Source organism: Diadema setosum, chromosome 11 (genome assembly GCF_964275005.1).
Source record: "Diadema setosum chromosome 11, eeDiaSeto1, whole genome shotgun sequence".
Classification (NCBI taxonomy): Eukaryota; Metazoa; Echinodermata; class Echinoidea; order Diadematoida; family Diadematidae; genus Diadema; species Diadema setosum.
In genome coordinates this window covers 36,063,264-36,086,117 of record NC_092695.1, presented here as the reverse complement: position 1 = coordinate 36,086,117, position 22,854 = coordinate 36,063,264, and the positions used below count along the sequence as shown (strand labels likewise).

Sequence of the window (22,854 nt, the reverse complement as noted above, 5' to 3'; positions counted from 1 at the left end):
ATGTCATCACCACTCTCGGTGTCATGCACGATCCCATAATGCACAACTTTCTCAAATGTTGCACAAAGTGTTGCTACATTAAAAATTATATTGACCATTCAATTGGTAGTTTATCATCTCTCTGGCTTCCAATCAGCATTTTGGTCTCACTGATCAAAGAGAACTTGCATCATAAATAAACTTAAGTCTCACTACTTTTTCTTTTTTCAGAACAAATGGTCAGAATAATGCAAGCAACGTCACAGACAAAATATCCATGCAAGTTTGTTTGTTTTTTGTGTTTTTTCCTGAGGTACGTACATGATGCCATATTTGGTACAATTAGTAAGAGTTGAATAGTTTTCTCAAATTTACAGTTTAATCCTCTATTTATATAGCTCTGTGAATGAGGTAAAATATCTTCTTCTAGGAAAACTAAAAAAAAATGCAGCTTCACCTGTCTCTATCCTTGCCGCTCCCACTGTCTGGAGGAGGAGGGGTCTTGCTACCAGCTGTCACCTGGGTGGCTCTGTCCAACGTGGTGGTGGTGGAGGTGGTTGACGATGCCTTGCCTCGCTCCGATCCACGCTCGCTGGCCAGCCGCGCCTCCTCCTCCTTGTCCATCTTCTCGATGAGGGAGGCGGCGCTGGAGGACTCGGGCCCCACCGCGCCAAACTTGGGCTGGCTGAAGAGCTGGAAGAAAGGCGGCTCCTCGATGCGCTCCATGTTGGTCTGAACGATGTCCACAGACAGCATCTCACGCATCAACTCGTCCATGAGCCGCTGAGGTTTGGCTCTGGCGATGTACACCAGCACTCGCTTTAGCTGTATTTCAGAGGCATTTAACAGAAACATCACATGTTACATCGTGTGTATATCAAACTCATAAGAAGAAGAAAGGCATCAGACTCATCATCTCTACTTGTTACCTTCTACCATACAGCAACACAAATATTGCAAATTTCATTTTCGCCTGTGAATAGAACTAAAAGAATGAATGCACTTAAAAACAGAGCCTGACATTCAATCATACACACAGAACAATTACGCTATGTCTAATTCGTTATTAGAGGTATAAAGTAAAACAATCCTTGCATCTGACAATCTGATTTGCCATTCCAGTAAATTTCTAATGTTTGAGTCCTTGAGGTCTTTATCCTTCCAAACTTTTGATGATTAAGTGTTGCAAAGTTCTGTTAAAATCACACAGCAAATTATATATGTTAAATGTCCAATTCAAATAACTCAAAATATGTCATCCCCTGTTCAATATATCTCACCGATGGCAAGAGGTCAGGGTTGGTCATCACTCCAGTCAGACCAAGGAGGAAGTTGAGAATGACCGTGAGGTTGCTTGGCCAACAGGCACAGAGTCCAGCCCATAGCTGCTCCAGACCGTCTGAGTGCTCATCTCCATACTGGATGACAGTACCAGAAAATAATGACAAGCATAAAAATGATATAAATAGCAAGAACTTCCTGGTGTTGAACAAAGGCACCTAACATTTGTTTGTTTGTTTGTTTTTTGCATTGAGTTAATGATGAAACATAATCCACCTGTCCAAAAATGGAAACCTGCTTCCATTTCTTGAAAAAGAAGGTACAATTTATGAATTATTTAAACTTGTAATTGATCATGCATTTGTTTCTCTTGTCTTTTGTTAATGCTTATTCCATGTTAAATTCTCATGAATGCTTGCAAATTGTAAAACACTTAGAAACATTTTTGTAATAGGTGTTATACAAACTTTTAATATTTTTATCATCATCATTTAATCTGAAATAACATAGTTCTCTTTCTCTGGCAAAAGAAAGTGTCTCAAGACAATATACAAAGATGAATGCCACAGTGGCAGTAGCAAGCAGACTCCTAAAATATATTCAGACCTGACATGAAAGACTAGGGATTCAGTCTCCTCATTATCCCCAAACATTGCATGCATCACTCCTACTCACCTCAGCTGTTATGAAGAGGAGGTTGTTGAGGACAACGATGGTGGCCTGCTGGCTCCCCCATCCCGGTCGCCGGGTGGGGCAGCCACACTCCTGCTCGTCCATCATCATCATCTCAGCGACCTCCTTCTCCTTGGCACTGGAGGTCCCGCCCCCGACCATGCCTTCCTTGACCATGGAGTCGATGAGCTCAATGTTGTAGAGCCAGGGCAGCAGACACTCTAGCATCACATTGCGCAGCACCAGAGGGGCAGTCTCAAATCGCTCGGTGATCTCTGAAATGTGACACAAAAGAAGGTCGGGAAAGTTTAGTGTTTACACCAGAACAAATTCTGCATCCAGAACGATAGCAACACTTCTATTTGAAAAGGTGAAGGCAATGGGTGGGATATTCTTGTAGCCTCACTTGCACATGAGGAGAACATTAGGAATGTCAAGTTTAGTTTTTAGGCTGAACAAATCAAATACCGTTTAATAGTTTCCACTCAAAATGTCTAAGATCAGTACCCAGGAGTTAGCAATACAGTGTTCAAGATGTCATCTGTCTCACTCTGAAGTTTCAATCTTATCACTTCATTCCATTGTTCATTTGTTCTTCAATAACTCCACTGTTCCTGACAGCTATAGTGGATGAATGATGCGTGGACACTCATCAATGCTTTATTTCAGAGAAAGACACACTGTAACTCAGCATCGATAATTTAAGCTGCACATAACCTACAAGTTTTGAACATGAAATGAGCATGTGCATGCCCCAAGCTCTGCTGTGTCAGTTTCCCCAATGCACCAACCTGAGAAGACAGCCATGGTAAGCTCAGGGTGTAGACTGGCCAGCTCCCGGGACAGCATGACGTGGGACTTGCCGTAGGTGGCCCGCAGCAGGTTGCTAGGACCACCGGCCCCAAAGAAGCGCTTGTCCATGACCTGGAGGAGCTGATAGGCCAGGGTGCGGATGCTGGAGCAAGGATCGGCTGTCTTTATCAGCACCACGATCAGAATCAGGATCATTTCACATGGGTACTCACTGTAGAAGAGCAGGTTGATTGGATTTCATTTGATTTGATTTCTACATTTTTTCATACAAACACAAATGATACACAGATTTTTCATACATAATGAAAAAAGAAATCTTACCACATCATCAAATGATTTGTGAAGAACATAATTCATAATCTTGTGAGAAATAAAGTGGGAGTCGGTATACGATAAACATCAACACTGTCGCTATTACCATTCCTCAACATGATCATTGCTGTAACTATCAATGCTTCCATTACCATCACAATCCTTGACTTAGACGTCACTGTCAATATTGAGGTTCTTTCTTGAAAGATGCCCCCCCCCCCCATTTTTGCTGCAATTTTGTCCTGTCTTATCTAATTTCCACTATTCAATTCACTCCTTACAGCCATGCAAATTAATTTCCTGTGCCTCAGGAAATGTCTGCCTATGCGACAACATGACAAATTTTTTTGTGTGTGTGATTTATGTATCGTTGTTTTTGTCTTTCTCATCACCATCATCATCATCACCATCACCATCATCATCACCATCATCACCACCATCACCACCACCATCATCATCACCATCATCACCATGATCATTATCTCAACCCTAATATTTCTCCATGGAGTATGATCATACAGGAGAAACTGCACATGTTAAAAGAGAAAATACTTGTCAAATTCTATCACAAAGTCTGACCTGGCATTGAGGACTGTAGCCATGGCCTGGAAGTAGCCAGAGGCCACTTGTTTGGAACCGGTGTAGCATCGGTGGATGTACCACATCAGGACCATCGGGAGGTCCGGATTGTTCTCCAGCAGGAGTACTGCAGTCTCCTTCCCCAGTTTGTAGACCTACGCAGAGAACAGAATGAGAAGAGGCACAATTCATTTCAGACCATTTTGTGCCATTTATCACACTGCAGGGGGTCTTATCACCAGATTGTAACAAGCTGAATGTCACAGTAAAATCAAATTTACCTTCTAAACTTTTTTTCAGTGTTTCTTCCTCTTTGAACACAGGTTTGCAAGCTATATAACAAACATTTCTATCCAAACTTCAGCCCGCATTGAATTGCTGTCTGAAGCAGAAAATAAGATATACTTGGGCCTTTTCAAGCTCTTAATCAATCTAGATTGATTACATTGTGTTAAAGCTAGTTTTGAATAACTGATGCAAAGTCAGCACGCTATCCAGTGAGTTGGCTTGTGGCTCAACGAGTTGATTTCAACCTTTAAGTTCACACAATTTATACATATGCCACAGATGGCTAGTAATAACAATAACAGTCCCCAATGTGCAAAAAGATTTACTGAATATGTGACCATGCACCTCAAAACGAACATAAAGTCGCACACACTGATTTTGTGTGAGGACTGAAAATAAGTGAAATGGGTCAACCAAGCCCAACTTGACTTTTTCATATTTTCTGAAAGAGCGGGTCTTCCTTTACATTATGCTAACATTTGGTATCACAAAACGGGCAGGAAAGTGTGTTTTTTTAGCAGTTTATCTCAAACATTTTTGGTAGAATAGTGTGATTAGGTGTGTCTTTAGAATCCCTTTTTCATTTCTGAAAAACCTTGTCCACACTCTTCACTTTCAACTCTAATAACCTTTGAAAGGATAGTGCTACTGCTTTGAAAGTTGGCATTAATTATGTACAGAATGTGTTAATGAGGCATGCTCAATTTCAGTTTAAGTTGATAATCCCTTCATTGTTGTTACTCTGGTGGTTTACTTCCTGTTTTTTGTCCCATTCATCGCACAGCCAGCACGGTTTGGTAAAGATTAAGCGCTTGACACTACCAGCACTATCCGTGGTACTTACGTGTTGAAAAGGCATACACTTTTGCTGTAGGTTGGTACTGAAAAGGTTGTAAAAAAGTCGTAGTTTTGCTGTTGATTGATAGTAGACGATAATGAGCAAGACCTTTTGTTACTGTAAATCTTCCTTTTGTGCACGCTCCATACAAATTCAAACAATAGGAACTATAGGCGATTCCCAGAAGAGGGGCAGACTCTGGTGTCCTAATTACCTTTTGTCTTGGTGCATCGACGTGTGCGTAAATTTCTAAAGATGATTGGAATGGGATTCACTATCGGTGTCACCAATTTTGTGGAGCCATGCCTCGCGGTCGCCGATCGGCGGCTTAGTTGAACAGCGCAAAAATCTCGATTCTTTTGAATGCTGGTAGAACATAATTAACGTCTGTGATAACCTCAAGAAAATAAAATCGATAAGGCGTCGTACGTGATAACAGGTGGGCAACAACAGTTTCTTTTCAAAACTTCGGTATGTTTGCATCAGAAATAGGTTGAGGAATATCCCGATTTTGTAGCTTTAAGATATATTTTCTTTGCGGGAAAATCGGCCACCACAAAAGTCGGATGTTTGCCTTTACTTTCGGAAATGAACAGCGGTTACTATTGGCTCCGTAAGATGCTTAAATAAATGTCAGATGTTTGCATTTAATTTTGGAAATGAACAATGGTAATATTCGACTCCGTCATATGATAATAAAATAGATGTCGGATGTTTGCTTATACTTTTGGAAATGAATAACGGTAAGATTCATACAGCTCCGTACGGTGCTAGAATTGATGTCAGACTTGATTTTGCGTTCGGAAATGAATAAGGATAACATTCGGTTCCAGAAGATGCTCGGTACGATGATAAAATAAATGCCGGATGTTTGCTTTTACGTTCGAAAGAAGGTAGCAATAACATTCAGCTCCGGAAGATGATTTAAAAAAAAAAAAAATGTCGAATGATCCCTTTGACGTTCGGAAATTAATAAAATAATACACCGTATTCAACTCCGTATCCGATGATTAAATAAAGGTCGGATCTTTGCTTTTACTTTCGAAAAATTAATAGCAATATTATAACATTCGGTTCCGGAAGATGCTGAAATAAATGTCAGATGATTGCTTTTACGTTCGGAAATGAATAGCGGTAATAATAATATTCTGCGCCATACGATGCTAAAATAACTGTCGGGTGTTTGCTTTTACATTTTGAAATGAATAACAGTAACATTTAGCTGCGTTCGATGGTAAAATCAATGTCTGATGTTTGCTTTGACGTTCGAAAATGAATAACAAGGGTCAATAGTATTCAACTCCGTACGATGATATAATAAATGTCAGATGTTTATTTTTACGTTCGAAAGTAATAACAATAACATTCAGCTTCGGAAGATGCAAAAATTAATGTCAAATAATCCCTTTGACGTTCGGAAATGAATAACCATAATATTCAACTCCACAACGATGGTTAAGTAAAACAAATGTCGGATATTTGCTTTTATCCTTTCGAAAGTAAATAGCAATAACATTCGGCTCCGAAAGATGCAAAAATAAATGTCAGATGATTTTTTTTTTTTACGTTTGTAAGTGAATAGCAGTAACATTCTGCTCCATATGATCATGATGCTAAAATGTCGGATATTTGCTCTTAAACATTTCGAAATGAAAAACAGTAACATTCAGCTGCGTTTTATGGCCATGTCAATATCTGATGTCCGCCTTGACGTTCAAAAATAAAAAAAAAACAATAACATTCGGCTCTGTGTGTACGATGCTAAAATAATTGTCAGATGATTCATTTCACTTTTGGAAATGGACAGCAATAACATTCAGCTCCTTAAGATAATAGAATAACTGTCGGATGTTTGCTTTTAAATTTGGCAATGAACAACGGTAATATTTTGCTCGGTACGATGCTAAAATAAATAACAGGTTGTTGTTTTTACGTTTGGAAATGATTAATGGTATCAATCGGCTCAGTTAGACGCTAAAATAAATAGCGGATGTTTACTTTCACCTTTGGAATTGAATAAGGATAACATTCCGCTCCGTAAGATGCTAAAATGAATGTCGGTTACATTTGAAAATGATTAACGGTAACATTCGGCTCCGTTAGGTGTTAAAATACTAGTAAATGTTGGACCATTGCTTTTACAATCAGAAATGAATAACGGTAACTTTCGGCTCTTTACAATGCTAAATCAAAGGTCTAATGTTTACAAAAATGTTTGCAAATGCTCCCACTTTCTCATTTCAAAGTTTTGACCACGTAAATAGGCATCAACTTTTATAATAATCTATCAGATAAACCTATACACTTGCTAAATCGAAGAACTCATAGAATGTCGGTAAGATGATTGAATTTTCTACATCGCAGCCATCAGGCATAGACCTATTACGCCAGATACATTCCGTCTTGCATGAACTTCACATGGTTGGATATCTGTTCCTGATGCCCTTCCTCATCTTATTGTTCAAGTATACCTTCATCGACTATTTTTGAGCTTTCTATAACAACGACTTCATTCACTTATCATTGGTGGCACTTTTCTGACAATGGCCGCCCTGGTTCGAATCGAGTGTTGTTGCGTCGGACAGACTCTGGAAAGCGGCTCATTATCGTACGTGTTGTCTCTCGGTAAAGGTCATCTTTCTCTTAGCGGTCAAACTTTCATCCCATCGAACGGCCTTCCTGACCTGAACCCTAATCTTGCCGGTGCTTGCGCACAAAGAGAAGAAAACTTCCTTTTGTCCTAATTCGAGCCTATGAGCCAAACACGAGCCAGGCCTGAAGGCCTAATAGGCCCTATTATGATATGAAAGACAGTAAGCAATTAGGCCTACGATGTCTACATCCGCTCTTTCTTGCCATTCTTAAGTTTGAATTCTTTGTTTAGTTTAATTGCCCAAGCTAGTTACTCAAGCTAAGGAGATTGAAACTTTGATGGTTACTCATCTTCTCCTTTATCTGCATGTTTTCAAGTCTTGAATTTATAAGCATATCGTAATAAGGTGAAACATGGCTGCACCATTCCTCTATCGTGACACTACACGTGGGGAAAGAAACTCAGCTTTGAATTTTTTTCACAGAAAGCATTTTATCATTTGTTGTTGTTGTTTCAGAGATGTTTTATCCTGTACTGAAATATGTCTGGGGAAATAGCCGTTATCGCGCTGTTGCTGTGCTTGAAATGTTTGTCAAACCATGGTCAAACACGTGCTTTTACTTTTCACCGCGCCACGTGTGTTGGCTTCGTTGCCAACATTGCGAGGGGCGCGCTGCTACAATACTACTATGCGTTCGATAAGGAAGAAAAAAAAAAATCATGTCCTCTACCGAAATCGTAAATAGCGATGGCCTACTTGAATAGTGTTGTGATTAATACTGCCTGGTTGCAAGTTCAAATTTCAGTCAGTGTTCAAAAGTAACAAACATTTTGTTGTTTTGTTGTTGTTTTTTCTGAGCATAAGAGCTAAGAATGTGCATGCATTGCCACGATCTTAGTTGGCAGAATTCACCTATCTGCCGCAGAGCCGCTGCCTACCACCTGAAACAATCAGCATGTTTCCAGAGATAATCCTATAGAATCGGAATTTGGGATTCTGCAGAAACACGCCGATTCTCTTTGTTCGGTTTGCTTGCGCGCCATGCCTGTTGTATTCAGCACACAGCAGCGTCGCCAAGCTACATTTTGTCTCAGCATACCGGCCACGTGTATTTTCATTGGACATGTTGCATTGTGGAATCACCAATGTAGTTACATGCTAGTCTTTTTGCAGGGGTAGATTGATATGACATACTAGTATAACGAATTAATTGACCACAAATACCACATTCGCTCGTTTATATTATAAAACTAAAAGAACGGAGAATAGAATAATTTCGTTTGCAATGCCCGGGCGTTTGACTCGAGACTAGCTGAGAAGACTGTTCATTCCTCCGTTGTTTCCCAGGCTCTTTAGGCAGATCTCAAGGAATGATAATTATGCGCGCGTGTTCTTCTGTTTGAACGCTCCCCCCCCCCCCCCCGCCTCCCGTGTTCGTAGAAACCCATATCTAGTACACCTGTATCTCCCCCCCCCCCCCTGCTTGCCTAATGAATGTATTACTAGTACTTCACATCGAACTTCGGTGTTATTTTATTGGTTGGCCAGCGCGCTTCGACCTCATCGGTACCAGTTAACACTATATTAAGGGCCTTTACAAACTCGGAAGGGGGGGGGGGGGGTAGTTGTCGAACCTTCAGAAGTACGATCAGCATTATCGAACTACAAATAGGGCAAATAGAAATGAGTACATCTTTCTTGAATTACTGCAGAAAAATGGAAAGATTGCTTGTAGTTGTACGAATAGGAACACAGACGACTCGTAAGAACGATTTTACTTTGAAGTGGACAGGAAAAATTAAATGCAGTAAAGAAATAAATGATGATGATGATGATGATGATGATGATGATGATCCACAGCATTTGTATGGCGCCATTATCTTTTATAGAAACATTCATCTTTAATGTTACTTAATTATTCTTTTTTCTTGCTTGAAATTGCTAGCGCGCACTGTTGACCCTAACTTCTCCATCCACTGGCTGCCAGTGTAAATACATACACACACACACACACACACACACACACACACACACAAATAGTGACATATGAAGAACGTGAGCATTTAGCGATCTTTCGCCAGTGTGACCGCGGCTTTGATGTGTGCAGCACTCTTTTTTTCAATCCCTAATTTCCCGACCAATAATAACATACCACAGCACTGGAAGAAAAGAAGCAAGCTTTCAAAACTCATCGTACTTTCTTTATTTTTTACTTGCTATATTTTATTGTACACTGTATTTTCTTATGTACAATGTGATTGTTATTGAATTCAAATACCCTGATAACAGACTTCCATGTAATTTACTGAAGATCCATTAACGAATATGGTAAATTGTATAAAATTACATATACTCAGTAACGAATGGTAAATGGTTTATATACTAATACTGTAATATATTCAGTTTCAAGATTCAGTGGAATGTCTGATTCTTGCGAAGATGAACCTTGTTATACATTGTACATTTAACAGTTTTAGAGAATAGATTTATTGAAAAAAAAAACCAAATGGAACTTGACTTCATTGATCATTAGCTGGACAGACGTGCAAGATACTTATAATGTTTCCATCTTTGGCATACACAATGTGTTTAAGTTTCGTTAGGTCAACACTTGTAACTGTAGGCCGAGTAACTGATTTAGCAGTGCGGAATGTGCTGCCTGTAACTGACGAATGAATTTCGATCCTGGCGGTTTCCCCCTCTGCCATTAATACTTTTGCCAGTTGGTTGTCGTGTAACATGTATTTCCCATCGATGTCGTGCAAATCGCGAATAGGTTCTGAAGAGGAAACAAGCAAACGCAAATGGAAATAAGACATAAGTCGAGCTTGGTGTCTGCACTTGGTATGAAACGACGTAGGCTCCTACTGGCAACAAGACCACTCTTAAGGACCTGTCACACCTTTTAGGGACAAGCTACGCGGGCTTGTTGCGTGTATCGATTTTCCAACACAGTGTGCGCACCTCCGGGCGGCCACGGGTGAGATACGTGCATCCGCGCGGATCTCCTGGTACCTAACAAAAAACTGATGATCGCACGCAAGGCCTTCCCGGAAAGGTGTGACGGGTTCTTTGCTGTGGTCATCATGATACCATTTGCAGTTAATGATCCGTAACATCTTTTATCGTATATACGTATAATGCATATTTGGGTCAGTGTTACTGCATGTGCTCGTGCCCCTGTTTATTTTTTATTTTTGTTAAAACACAAGAAACAAGAAGAAGAGATGGCTGACGGGGCGTACGTCTCCATAAATCGGAGCCTTCTGTTACAGAGTTTGGCCAACTTAAGCACAAGCGCCATTTTGTGCCCACCTTGCGCCCACCAAAGAAGTTCTATAATGTAATAGAGTGCGCGCTCGCATTGTGTAGAAGCGGGGCCAATACGACCCGCCGCCTTAGCAAAGTGGTCGAGAAGTCGAGCATTCGCGAGGGTACCACACGTTTCTAGTAAAGCCAACCTCTTTCGTGCGCGTACTCTATTACATAACAGAACCTCTTTACTCTATTACATAAAAGAACCTCTTTGCACGCAATGGCACCGTAGATCGATGGCCAAACTCTGTAATAGAAGGCTCTGCATTGATTTTGTAAAGGCGCCTCCCTTTTACAGAATTAATGGGGCGCCCCCAATATCTGCGTGTACATCTACTGCAAAATGTGTGCGTGTGTGAATGTGTGCGTCGATTATCACCATTGACGGGGAAAAAAATTCTTACCTTTTGGAGGTGACTGCAGATCATCAGTGTTTTTAGCCTCGCAAAGCGATTGGAATGTCGTCATTTCTTGAATCTGATTTGATATGATTTGAAATATTGAAAGGGTTTAAATGGTGTCAAGGAAACCGAAATGTTGAGTGAGGTAATTCAGTGTTAATTCGATACAGCGCGCTGTAACAAATTGTGCGATAGTACCGTTACAACTTACATTTGCTATGAATTTCATGTTATGGTGGCAATAATAATTGGAGTTTCCTTCATGACCAAATTCATTTCACTTCTTATGGTTCTTCTCTTCTTGTTCTTATCACTTTAACTCTCACATTTTCTCTTCCCATTATCTAATGACAGTTTTGATGGTGGAGTTTTGTAATGAAACTATAGAACGTGCATAGCAAATAATTATGTTCATTTCTTACCCGATAGGCTTCAACGGCCGTTGCCTCGGGGTGTCTCCTGTTCAGTATTCTCTTTTTCAAAAATGACATAAAGCGTTCGAAGGAAAACATCCAGGAGTTCACTAGCGGCCCGCATTTTCTTATTGTGTCTGGGAGATGGTGTATCAGATGGGTGCATAGTGTCTGTATGTAGACATAATGTGTATATTTCACGAGGAAAAACAATAACATGTGATTCTTGGTAGTGACGTGAAAGGAAGGAAGTGATACAGAAGCAATCAAGAATATTGATGTGAGAGAAATAGGAAAATAAGACCCAACGAAACATGGAGGGCAAATTACCTCGAAGTTATAGAACAATACGACTCGCGAGCTTCGTCATAGTGTTTCCATATTCTTCACCTTTTTATTATGATTATTTTTCAATATCATTGTCATATCAAAGAGAACTGTCGGTTTTACCTTAATTGACTTTCGGAAAATATATAAACATGAAGTAGGCCTGTAATGAATGTCGAGGCAAGGCAGTTCAATTGTTGTTGTTTTTTTTTTCTTTTGTGCGAGTATAAGGACTTAATAAGAAGAACATAACTAATATCAAATATCAATAAATTGGAGCGGGAAAATCAACTCACATCCTATTCTACACTCTTTGTTCTGATTGGACTAAAGTATATGTCTCGATGAAGATATACCAATATTGACGTATAGAAATGACAAACAAAGCTGGCAAATCAAGATTGACGAAGAAATGACTAAATTTAGAGGCAGCAACCAATCACTGTGAGAAAAGTTTGCTCAAAAGATATCATGATTTTGATATTTCTAGTACAAAGTATACCGCTGACCAAACACTGTGCATTTTGTCAATGTCATGATCAAAGGGCTACTCAACTTTTTGTTGTAACGAATCTAAGAGTGGCAAAATTATTATAAAAGAGAAATACAAATACTGAATTTTCGATACCATCGTCATTGTAAAAGGCAAAGCAGCTTAAAAAAAGACAAGTTATTTTGCGATTGATTTGAATTGATTATGGATTCATGAATGATAACATAAGATTGTTTGTCCAGTGCTTAAATTTTTGTAGAAGTATAAACTGCAGGTATACTACAGGGTATAATCTTGCCTGTATGGTAAGTGGAAAATCTCTCTCCAACCGGGCCAAGGCCTCGTGGGTTCTCAGCTCTACCCTGTTCATGTCTTCGGCAGATGGTGTATGGTACGAACAAAGCTCGGTTATCACATCGAAGAACATAAACAGGGTTTCCTCCTGTTTTTTCCCGAGGCACCCCTTTAAGCCGTATTTGAGTATGCCTAACGTTATGAGCTGTTAAAAATGATTTGACAGGATGAGATTTGTTATTATTATTATTATCATCATAGGCTATTGACTACATGCACATTCGTACATCAACAGCTTTGGCGTTTCTGTCTATCCTTATCTCTTCATTCTTGCTGTTCATCCCTTTTCCTATAAATTAAATGTTCAGCTATTTTCTTGTACCTGAACGCGTGTGATGTTGCCTCCCTGTAGATGAATTTTCGTTATCTCTATCCGGTCGCCCATCCGTAAGACTTGGAGCCATAACTGGCTCCAACTCTATCTTTTGTCTGGTCACCCTTTCGCTTTTATCTCCCCTTACCCATGGCTTTCGCCACTTAATCCATTCTGTCTCTGTACTTTCCGGTGTATCACTATAGCCCTTTATTTCGTATCTACATTGTTGCGTGTACTTATTCGCTACTTTGGTTCAGACAATGGTGCTATATACCTACGGATCAAAAGCTTTAGAGGCCATTAATTTTTGTTCCACTGGCTCGCCACTCGTTACAATGCAAAGTAGATATGCGTGTGTGTGCGTGTACTAACCTGTTTCATGTCGTGGCAAGTGAGATATGGAGTGCTGACGAACAGGTTGTGTTTGGGTTTCCAGTTGATGTTGGGAGGGATGTTTATCCTGGAAACCCTGTCGTCAGCACATCTGAGTTGTGCCTTGGAGAGCGAGACATCTTGAGCGTTGAAGCTCCTTCCGAATTCTCGCTCTCCAAGTTCCGTTGCAACAGTTATATCTTTTCCGGTAATTACGCGAAATATTTTTTTTGCGACGACCTCAACATCGTTATTATTCAGAATTCAGAGAAAAAGGTAGAAAAAGAAACACAAACACAGAAACACAAGTAAATAAACATAACAATGTATACAATAGAATAGCATAATATAGGGACGCGTCTGCTGTCTGAGCCGAGTGTTTAGGATGCTGGATGATACACTTTAGGTGTTCATATAGGAGATGCAGATTAAATGTCATTATAATAATTATTATCATGACGAGTTAATATTATTGATTTTTTTAATGACACAATATTCAGACATACTTGCGTGATTGAAACAGTTGTAGTCGAAATAAAAGTATACCTTCCAAACATGGAAGAAGTCAGGCATTCGCTCAAAAAGGTGAAAACGCATTAAACTTTGGGGAGTATTACTCAGAATGAAAAATGAACATACATTGTGGGTACTTATCATGACTGTCATTGCCATTAAGTTTTGCCATAGAGTTATTCAGTATGGATGTTACATGTCTGTATACGTTGGGTCAAATCCCCAACTGCCCCATCCCCTTTTATTGATTGACTATAACAACTAAACCAAATTAATTTAAAGCTTATAGGCTCTGAGAATGCGTTGTAATGTATAAATAGTCATACCTGTATCGTATGCATAGCCTCCACTGGGTACTCTAGGTACCTGTATGTTTCCAGTGTGCTTATAAGCTCTACCCCCTTCTTCCCGACCTCTTGAGATCTTTTTTGTCGTTTCGAAGGGGGTAAAGCCTCCACCTCTCTCCCGAGGGCGACCCGCTCTTCACGATCTTGGGCAGCGGGTCGCTCACGGCGCTCATCCTTCCGCAAAGGTGAAAGTTGAGGAAGGAATCTACGGCTCCCAAGATATAAGGTCTTATGGTATCTTTTACTGTAGGTGCCTGTTTCGGAAAAGATTTTATAGTTGTTTCAAGGCTCGTAGTCGTATTCAAGGGCACAAGGAAGAAACTCATAGTCAGCAATCAGTGTTCATTTCTTATAAAACTCGTTGAAGATTTAGAGGACACAAAAGATAACATGTTATGCACATTGCCTCCCGATCAATTCACTCCACATTCATGCTTTAGAAATGAATCCGCATCTAGAGTTGCGGGAAGAACTTCAAAGAGCGTAGCGCAAATACTTCATACAACTGCCCAATAAAATCCACCGTAGAAGGCAGCAATATTGCATATATAGGGGCCTACATGAATTCAATAGCACGGGAATAATTTTGATTGATAAAAAGTTATCAAGCGGGGATCTGATAAGTCATGGTAATTATTTGTTGATTTAAGCTACCACACTTCAATTCCATGAAAAGGATATAACGATATAGCTCATTATTCAAGTTTCCGATATCTTGTCAAAGAAAAAGTCGAAACTTCGACATTCTGTGGATTACGTTGGGTTTCATTAGATGCTTTAGGTGAGTGTAAATTAAAATGTCATGAGCACCTGCTTTACTGTGACCAGTAAGGGATATGTACCGGATTATACTGGATGACTAACAATATGAAAGGACAATCCCGACCCAGCAATAACAACATGTTTGTCTATAATGTGCTGCATTCTCTGCGGTAGACAGTTTTCACATGGGATTCATTTGGGAACCTATAGCTTGAGATCTCATTTGGACAGAACTGGTATCGGCAAATAAAGGAGATTGCTATGGCATGAGAGTGATTTAAATTACCATGGTTAAATAATTTCTATATAACTAAGTATGCTACCAAGACAAGGTATGAATCTAGATTACGTCGAGGTTACAGTATTATCTTTCCATCTATTAGTATTACAAGAATTACTAACCGTCTATTCTACAATGGTGACATGCGCCGTGTACAGAGCCAGGACCCGCCGAGTACGTAAATTTACATAAACCTTGGTTGTCGAAACAACCTAACGCAACGCATGCTTTCAGGTTGAAAGTTTGTTGCGTGCATGCGTCGAATGTCGGTACGCCTTGCTCTAGCCTCGCTAGCTCACTTATTAATGGCTCCAGATAAGCATTCAGGTTCTTAGGTGCTTTTTCGCCTCCATTTGTCAAGCATAAAAAGCACCCCCCCCCCCCCCCGAAAAAATAAATATAGGACATAGGAGATATAGGATAAACGGGAGAAAGAAGAGGAAGAAGAACAGAAAGAAGAAATTAGTGTTGATCTGACATGAAATATTCAAGCATTCCTATATAACTACATGTACATTGTATTATAATTTAATGGAGTCGGTTATTATTCACAATATTTTGTTATTACGCGAGTGCTCTTTGATTTCGCTTGCCTTTCATAGGCCTAACAGTCATCATATCAAGATAATATAACTATAGGCTATGCACATAACTTACGTGTGCGTGTGTGTGTACGTGCATGATTGTGTCTGTTCAATTTTACGGAATTTTGCCTTCAATGACCAGCAATGGAAGAATGGTGCGGAGCATGATTGTGATGTATCTACTCTCTTTAAAAAATCGAGTGAAAATTTTCACTCTTAAAAGAGTGAATACAAAAAAGAGAGAATTTAGAGTGAAATTGGAGTGAATTTTGAGTGAAAATGTTCATTTTCACTCGTTTTAGAGTGACGTCAGGGATCACTCCAAAATCTTCGAGTGATCCCTGAGGTCACTCCAAAATGAGTGAATATGAACATTTTCACTCAAAATTCACTCCAATTTCACTCTAAAGTCACTCTTTTTTGTATTCACTCTTTTAAGAGTGAATATTTTCACTCGATTTTTTTTTAGAGAGTATGCAGACAATATTATAGATGCATTGTATTTCCATACGATGTATATGTAAACAAACTGCGATAAGATATTCTTGTCTGAAATATTAAAAAAAAAGTTGATTTCCTGAAAATATATCACCAGTCCTAGCAATATGGGGTTTTTATGTAACAGTGATATTTCATGAACTTAAGTTGAACACTATATTGGAGAATATGCGTAGAAAGGAAAGACAGCAAACTTGTCTATTAGAGGGAAAAGTGAAAAGAAAAAATGATGTCTACACATACTGTAAACTCGACAGTAGTATTAAACATAATAGTAAAAACGTCTAATGTATACGATAATGCATAGAATCAAGATGTTCATTTTATCTGCAAAAAGCGTCTGTTATCAATGGATTCGCAACTTAAACCATGCGTCCTTTTGTAGATTTGTGCATGAGTTCAATCTTTATTAACACTATTATGAAGAGATAATGACACCGCTTTGCTGTGTATGAAAGCGACAAGTTTTATTGGAACATACCTGGGATTAAGGTGTTGAGCATAAGCAGCCCAATCTTGTCACGGAGATATGGTGGCAAATTCATGCATCTGTGTAAACATACATTGATGTGCGTGTTGAATACGAAGTTACTTATGACAATGAATATTATGAAACGTAAGCGCTGCATATTAGAACCTATTCAGATGCATGGTAAGTATAGGATATGTCTTTATAACTTTTTCTCATAGCATAAATAGTCTTACTATCGTAACATTGCAAACGTCGGTGTTTCCGTAAACATCATCATTGAACCACACATCTAAGTGATACTTAGTTACGTAATACATTCTATATGTCATGCAATAAGGACAATGTAAAGTACATACTTTACAAGGACGGGTGTCATCGAATACGCTATGTGCAGATGGTTAAACGGATCGAAACCATCCACACAAAGCGCTAATGCCAAATGTCTCCTATCTCCACCCAGTGGCCCTCCGCGTTGGTATAGGGATTCGAATATTTCCCCTTTGAGATTGTGTGTTCGAAGTAGACTGGAAATAGTCTTCACCTGCCCAATGCATAACGATTAGGGAGGAAACGTATCACAGGAATATCAATAACCATGGAAACGAAACATGGAACATAAGTTTTTCTTTCGTATCTGTGTATTTTAATCAAAATTCTGTATGAAGGAGTATGTCAAAGCACATTGAAAACAAACAAACAAACAAACCAAAAGGTCATGTAATACCTATCGTACAATCCCTTTCTCCCCGATACAGAAAACAAAAGGAATCTATTATAGGCAATGCGCTACGTCGAAATGAGTCAAAAGACGCAATAAGAATATATTTTTAGCTATGCCAATGTGAATGTTACAGTCTCTTAGCTCTATACAATATGATACAACCCATTTCCACATCCCAAGAAATCTTACAAACGAATATAGACTACGCGAATGATGTCAGTCCATGTTCTACTAAAAATAATGATAATTATCATTAACCCGCAGGAAATCGCTCTCAGACTTCAGGTTCAAAGTTAAAAGTTCAACATATATTCTTTGCTCAGATGAAACAATATACAGCAGTCATAATATAGGCGGCAGGCCTTTACGCTCCATCGCACGCACTGCGGCGTATAATGCCACAGCTTGGTTAAGTGAGATACATATTCTAATCACAGTCAATGAAAGTACTAGAAAGAGTATTTTACAAGATCTTAAGCTTGTGATAAGTGAATAGAATGTATATTTACGTTAAACCATCTTTGAAGCCGTGGTATTAGAGGGAGGTAATAAAAGCGCTTCCTCGCAGTCTTCCCATCCATCTCGTACCTCCTTTTCCCACATTGTGGGCAAACGTCCATATTTGCCCGACTGCCTGTTAACATCCACACAAACACAGTGTTAAAGGGAAGATAAACCCCAAGAACAATGTGGATTGAGTGAAAGCAGCAACATTAGTAGAACACATCAGTGAAAGTTTGAAGAAAATCGGACAATCGATGCAAAAGTTATGAATTTTTAAAGTTTTGGTGTTGGAACCGCTGGATGAGGAGACTACTAGAGGTTATGACGTATGAGTGGACTACAATATCGAGAAACTATAAAGAAAATACTACAAAAATCCATTTTTCATGAAAATTACAAATTCCATCAACTTGATATTGACATATGTTAAGGGTAGCAATTATTCCCCCTGCTTTCTGAAAGCGGTTGGTCCACTGCTCTTTCATAATTCTAGAAAAGTGAATTTTTGTTGAATATCCTTTATATTTTCTTTGTATTGTTGTCCACTCATACGTCATATCCTCTAGTAGTCTCCTCATCCAGCGGTTCCAACACCAAAACTTTAAAAATTCATAACTTTTGCATCGATTGTCCGATTTTTCTCAAACTTTCACTGATGTGTTCTACTAATGTTGCTGCTTTCACTCAATCCACATTGCTCTTTGGGTTTACCTTCCCTTTAAGATTTTGATGATTATCATGATGTATCAGTTGATTAAGGTTTTTATTGAACATCATGCCTTAGAAACGGCTTCCAAAATATTTATCAACTCTGCGCGAACATGATAACTGGCCTGTCACTGCACAGCTGCATTGCGCAATTCGACCCGAGGAGAAGAGGTCATAATTAGGCATGCATTGTCCGTAACTGCAGTACAATACTACAAAGCCGTTTCAAAACAGCTTTGCGTTTATCTACTTCAAAAAGCTCTTACAAACAGCTTTCTGAAAACCTGTTTAGAAAACCTGTTTGGAAAGCCACAAATTTGCGGCTTTCGAAAAGGCTTTCCGAAAGGGCTTTCAAAACAGCTTTGCGTTTATCAACTCGTAAAATTCCTTGAAAGCTGTTTGGAAAACCTGTTTCTGCCGAGAAAAAGAGTTGATAAACGCATCCTAAAATAATGTTCCGGACATACCCGAAACAGCTGTGTCCGTTGTCGAGGAGCTTCTTTACCTAGTTGAACATCGAGCCGATTCGGATATATACCACCTTTTGGTCCGAAACAAAGCGATGAGGACTTCTATGGTCCGTCCACGCCACTTAATCCTGCCCAGCTCGCTCAGTGAGCTGCCCTTCCCTATACTCTCCTAGAACATTGTCTAATAGTTATCCGTATTCGTGCATGGTGTGGTTTTCATACGGCCACTAATGGCTTACTGTATTGCAGGCAGGCAAATAACGTGAAGATACAGACCTTAACGGCCCCTAATTTAAACATGTGACCTGCTGACACTTTAAAGTTAATACTTGATAGCAACAACAACTACAACTACGACGACGACAACGAAACATTTGGAAAATAAAATGTTCGAAAAGTTGTTTACCTACGAATGCTACGCATTCGTCCTCGCATATGTGGAAAGTTTCCATTGGCCCGATGAAATCGCTTGCTATATTTCGGAGAGCCCGATAATTGCCTGGTAGTGTATGGTCAGATGGCAATATCTCTTGCATGACTCTCAGTATGTCGTCAATCGCAGCCTGACTAACCTGCGCCCGACGAAACAGATAATAATGACGTACATCTGTTGAGATTGAATGCTATTAGCTCACTACAAGGATAAGGCTTACACGGCATTAACATGTAATAATCACGTCAGCCATAATTTAGAAGTATAGGAAACAACATTGTGTTGTTATGCAAATGTTGTCATTTTTGAAATGATGTCATGAACAGAAAAGAAAACTGAAATCACGTACTTTTACTATCATTCTTCCTGATATTTACCATTGCATTCCTGGCAACGCGATCGGATAATTTAAAACTAAACACATCCACAGCTTCGTGCATTGCTGAATCTAAATAATAATGTTGCCTCGTATGCAATTTTTATACTAAAGTAATACGAAATGAAGTATTTTGTGAAAGTATCTTTCCAAATGAGGACTTTCCGCCGATGAAAAACAAAAAAGAATCGAAATGAAAAAAAAAAAAAATGATGATAGAAACATACCCCCGGGTTCCTTCCAAATAATCCGAGCATGAGAGCCGAAGCTTGAAATTGGGTATAATTGCAACCCTTGTAAAGAGGCATGGCGCGATCGAATTCATGATTTCGAGCTCTTTTCTGAAGCTCAGCCCCGGTAGAAGTACGTTGATCCTTGTTATCAGCAGACATTTTGTTACATTTATTATGTTACTTGGGTTTGTTTGTCTTTTTAAAATGTTCAAATTTGCAGCGAGAGGGGGATGGTGAAGGGGTACTTGGGTCTGTCCAGCTTGATATGTTTCTGTTACTTTGTCTCATTCTTGCATTCAACGCACCTCAGGTGCGGTAACCGAGCTAACACATGACGTCATCAATAAAAACTCGCGTATAAATCACAAATCTGAAATGCGTCATCATCAATCCCAAAGTACATTGTACTACCAGTCGACTGACAATCTTCGCGCATTTCGCGCAACCAGAAACTAGCGCGAAATTAAAAGCACGTGCGCGAATACACTAATTTGTGCATGCCACATGTATGTTCCAGTATACAAGATGCACATTACAGAGTGGATCCATGAAAAGTTGATGCATGAACGACTTTCACTTTGGAACTGTCTAAACCCGCGAACGCAGTTATAAAATTGGCCCGTAAATTCGTGAATTTAATACAACCATTTCCCCACCATGCATGCATCCGGTACATGAAACAGTGCAACACTATACAAGATTCCGGGCCATGTGTTTGGATCTTACCGGACGCATGGCTCAGTGTGGATCAGTAAAAATCTTGCGCGAAGAAATCTGTCCAAGCGCGTTTAAATTTCATTCTTATTATATTTTGTTTTATCATTCTATTATTATAAAGGCCTGTCATCATCATGATTATTATAACTATTGCATTATTGTAATGCCACCTTCACTTGTGACGGAAATACGATATGCATCTCGTTACTTACATGTAGGTATGCAATCGTTATACCAATAGGTTCCTACGTATAGTCGTTCTTTGTGTGTGTGTGTGTGTGTGTGTGTGTGCGTGTCTGTCTGTGTGTATTTTGTGTGTTCATTATCCCATCATCGTTGATCAGTGATTTACGGTACTATGGGAACTTCTTTTTCCCTTGAATAAGATGGAACGGTTCTGCAATGAATTCATTATTGCATGTTGTTCGCAAAAGTTGTCCCTAACAAACACAAATCTTGCTGCTTGCCCTATATACCTAAATATGGCATAGGCTGTATTCCGGAACTTAATGGGACGGTAAAAGTCACTGTCTGAGAGCTTCCTCGTACAAAAAGACAATTTCCAAGCTGAAGCTTTATGTCGTCTCACGCTCCAAAGCTAATCAATAATGGTTTCCCCTTTTTCGGACTTGAAAAAGGGTTATGCTCGGACCGGCGGAAATGAAATGAGAAAAAAATAATATACCTATATACTGGTCCGACAGGGAATGAGAATTGACGGACCATTCAGGAGAAAATGGGCTAGTGTGCAGCCTTAATACTTATCGCTACTTATAAGGCTTAAGAAAATGTAACATTCTAAAAATAATTGTAAACCATAAACGGTCTATCTTAGCTTAATGTCGGGTTTTTTTCTTCTTTTTCAGTTCTTGTATAAGCTATTAAATAACATAACGTGCAATAGCATGTGCTTACAATCGATAACACACTGAAACACAGAGACATCATTAGTTAGTGATATCTAGATATTATGCAACACAATATATTGCAATTCTTAAAGAGTATACACTTAAGGTTTTTAAGTGAGACAGGCTACACACTGGGATGTTTTATATCTTCAACATCTTTTAAATGTTTGATAAACAGTTTTCACGTTGGGTACGTGACTATATTATAGCATTCAATAGTTAGGCCTATAGGGCCTATGTTATAGTTTCCTCAAACTTGAAACAAGGGAGTTCAAGTAGTCGCACACAACAGCAGGCGTGTTATTCTTTGTATAGGTAAACTTGACAAAATAGTGTTCAAAGCTGGCTTCTCTCAAACAATAAAGCCCGCGATGTCTGAATGTGCAGTTTGGAAGAAGGCGTCCGATGGTCAACCGGGTTATTCTTTGTTCATTATTGTTTTCGCCGCCCGTTTGTGCTGGATGGAAGGGGTAATTAACGCATGAGAGGAGTACAATAAAACATTTACGAGGAAGATGCCAAATCCGGAGACGCCAAGAGTTTGACCAATCATACAATGGGTAATTAGTGAAGTAGCCAATAGAAACTGCAAGTTTCTATGTCGCTAATGTCCCATAGTTTTCGTCAGCACCAATCAGGTCAAAACACCTTAAAATATACCACGACGATGAGTTCCGGGTACAGTGTATATATATTGAAACTTACTTACCTCCATACCACAAACTCCGAACTGCGCATCGAATAACATCCAAACTCGTTACCTGAAGCAAACTCGTTTTCACCGTTTTCGTCATGGCATCCTACTATGGCTTCGTTGATGCTGTCAACACTCTTCACCAGCCATGCCAGCAAACAGCACCTACTGGAGTACCAGCACCTCATAGGCGAGGCAAGATGACGGCTGCTCGAAAGTCTTACAAGGTAAGAAACTATTGAATGTGTTTTCTTAAAGCCCTATAATCAATTTAAGCCTGGCATGAT

At 39.4% G+C, this 22,854-nt stretch overlaps 2 protein-coding genes across 2 annotated transcripts in view; both read right to left on the bottom strand.

Moving 5' to 3' along the window:
• The window catches only part of LOC140234801 (protein furry homolog-like), a 124,289-nt gene that overhangs the window by 43,445 nt on the left and 57,990 nt on the right, over nt 1-22,854 (bottom strand). Inside the window, exons 25-29 of the mRNA XM_072314837.1 lie at nt 3,637-3,791; nt 2,724-2,956; nt 1,936-2,207; nt 1,260-1,397; nt 437-804 (exon numbers count right to left, since the gene is read on the bottom strand). Coding sequence (XP_072170938.1) covers nt 437-804; nt 1,260-1,397; nt 1,936-2,207; nt 2,724-2,956; nt 3,637-3,791 — 1,166 coding nt within the window. The remainder of the gene's footprint in view (nt 1-436; nt 805-1,259; nt 1,398-1,935; nt 2,208-2,723; nt 2,957-3,636; nt 3,792-22,854) is intronic.
• Nucleotides 9,640-22,588, bottom strand: LOC140234889 (uncharacterized). Its single transcript, XM_072314931.1, has 11 exons — nt 22,583-22,588; nt 19,613-19,778; nt 18,034-18,158; nt 17,165-17,344; nt 15,372-15,579; nt 14,187-14,461; nt 13,348-13,587; nt 12,604-12,804; nt 11,495-11,656; nt 11,076-11,148; nt 9,640-10,135 (listed from the first exon to the last, which is right to left on the bottom strand). The coding sequence occupies exons 1-11, from the start codon at nt 22,586-22,588 to the stop codon at nt 9,876-9,878; spliced, it is 1,896 nt and encodes a 631-aa protein (XP_072171032.1). The 3' UTR covers nt 9,640-9,875.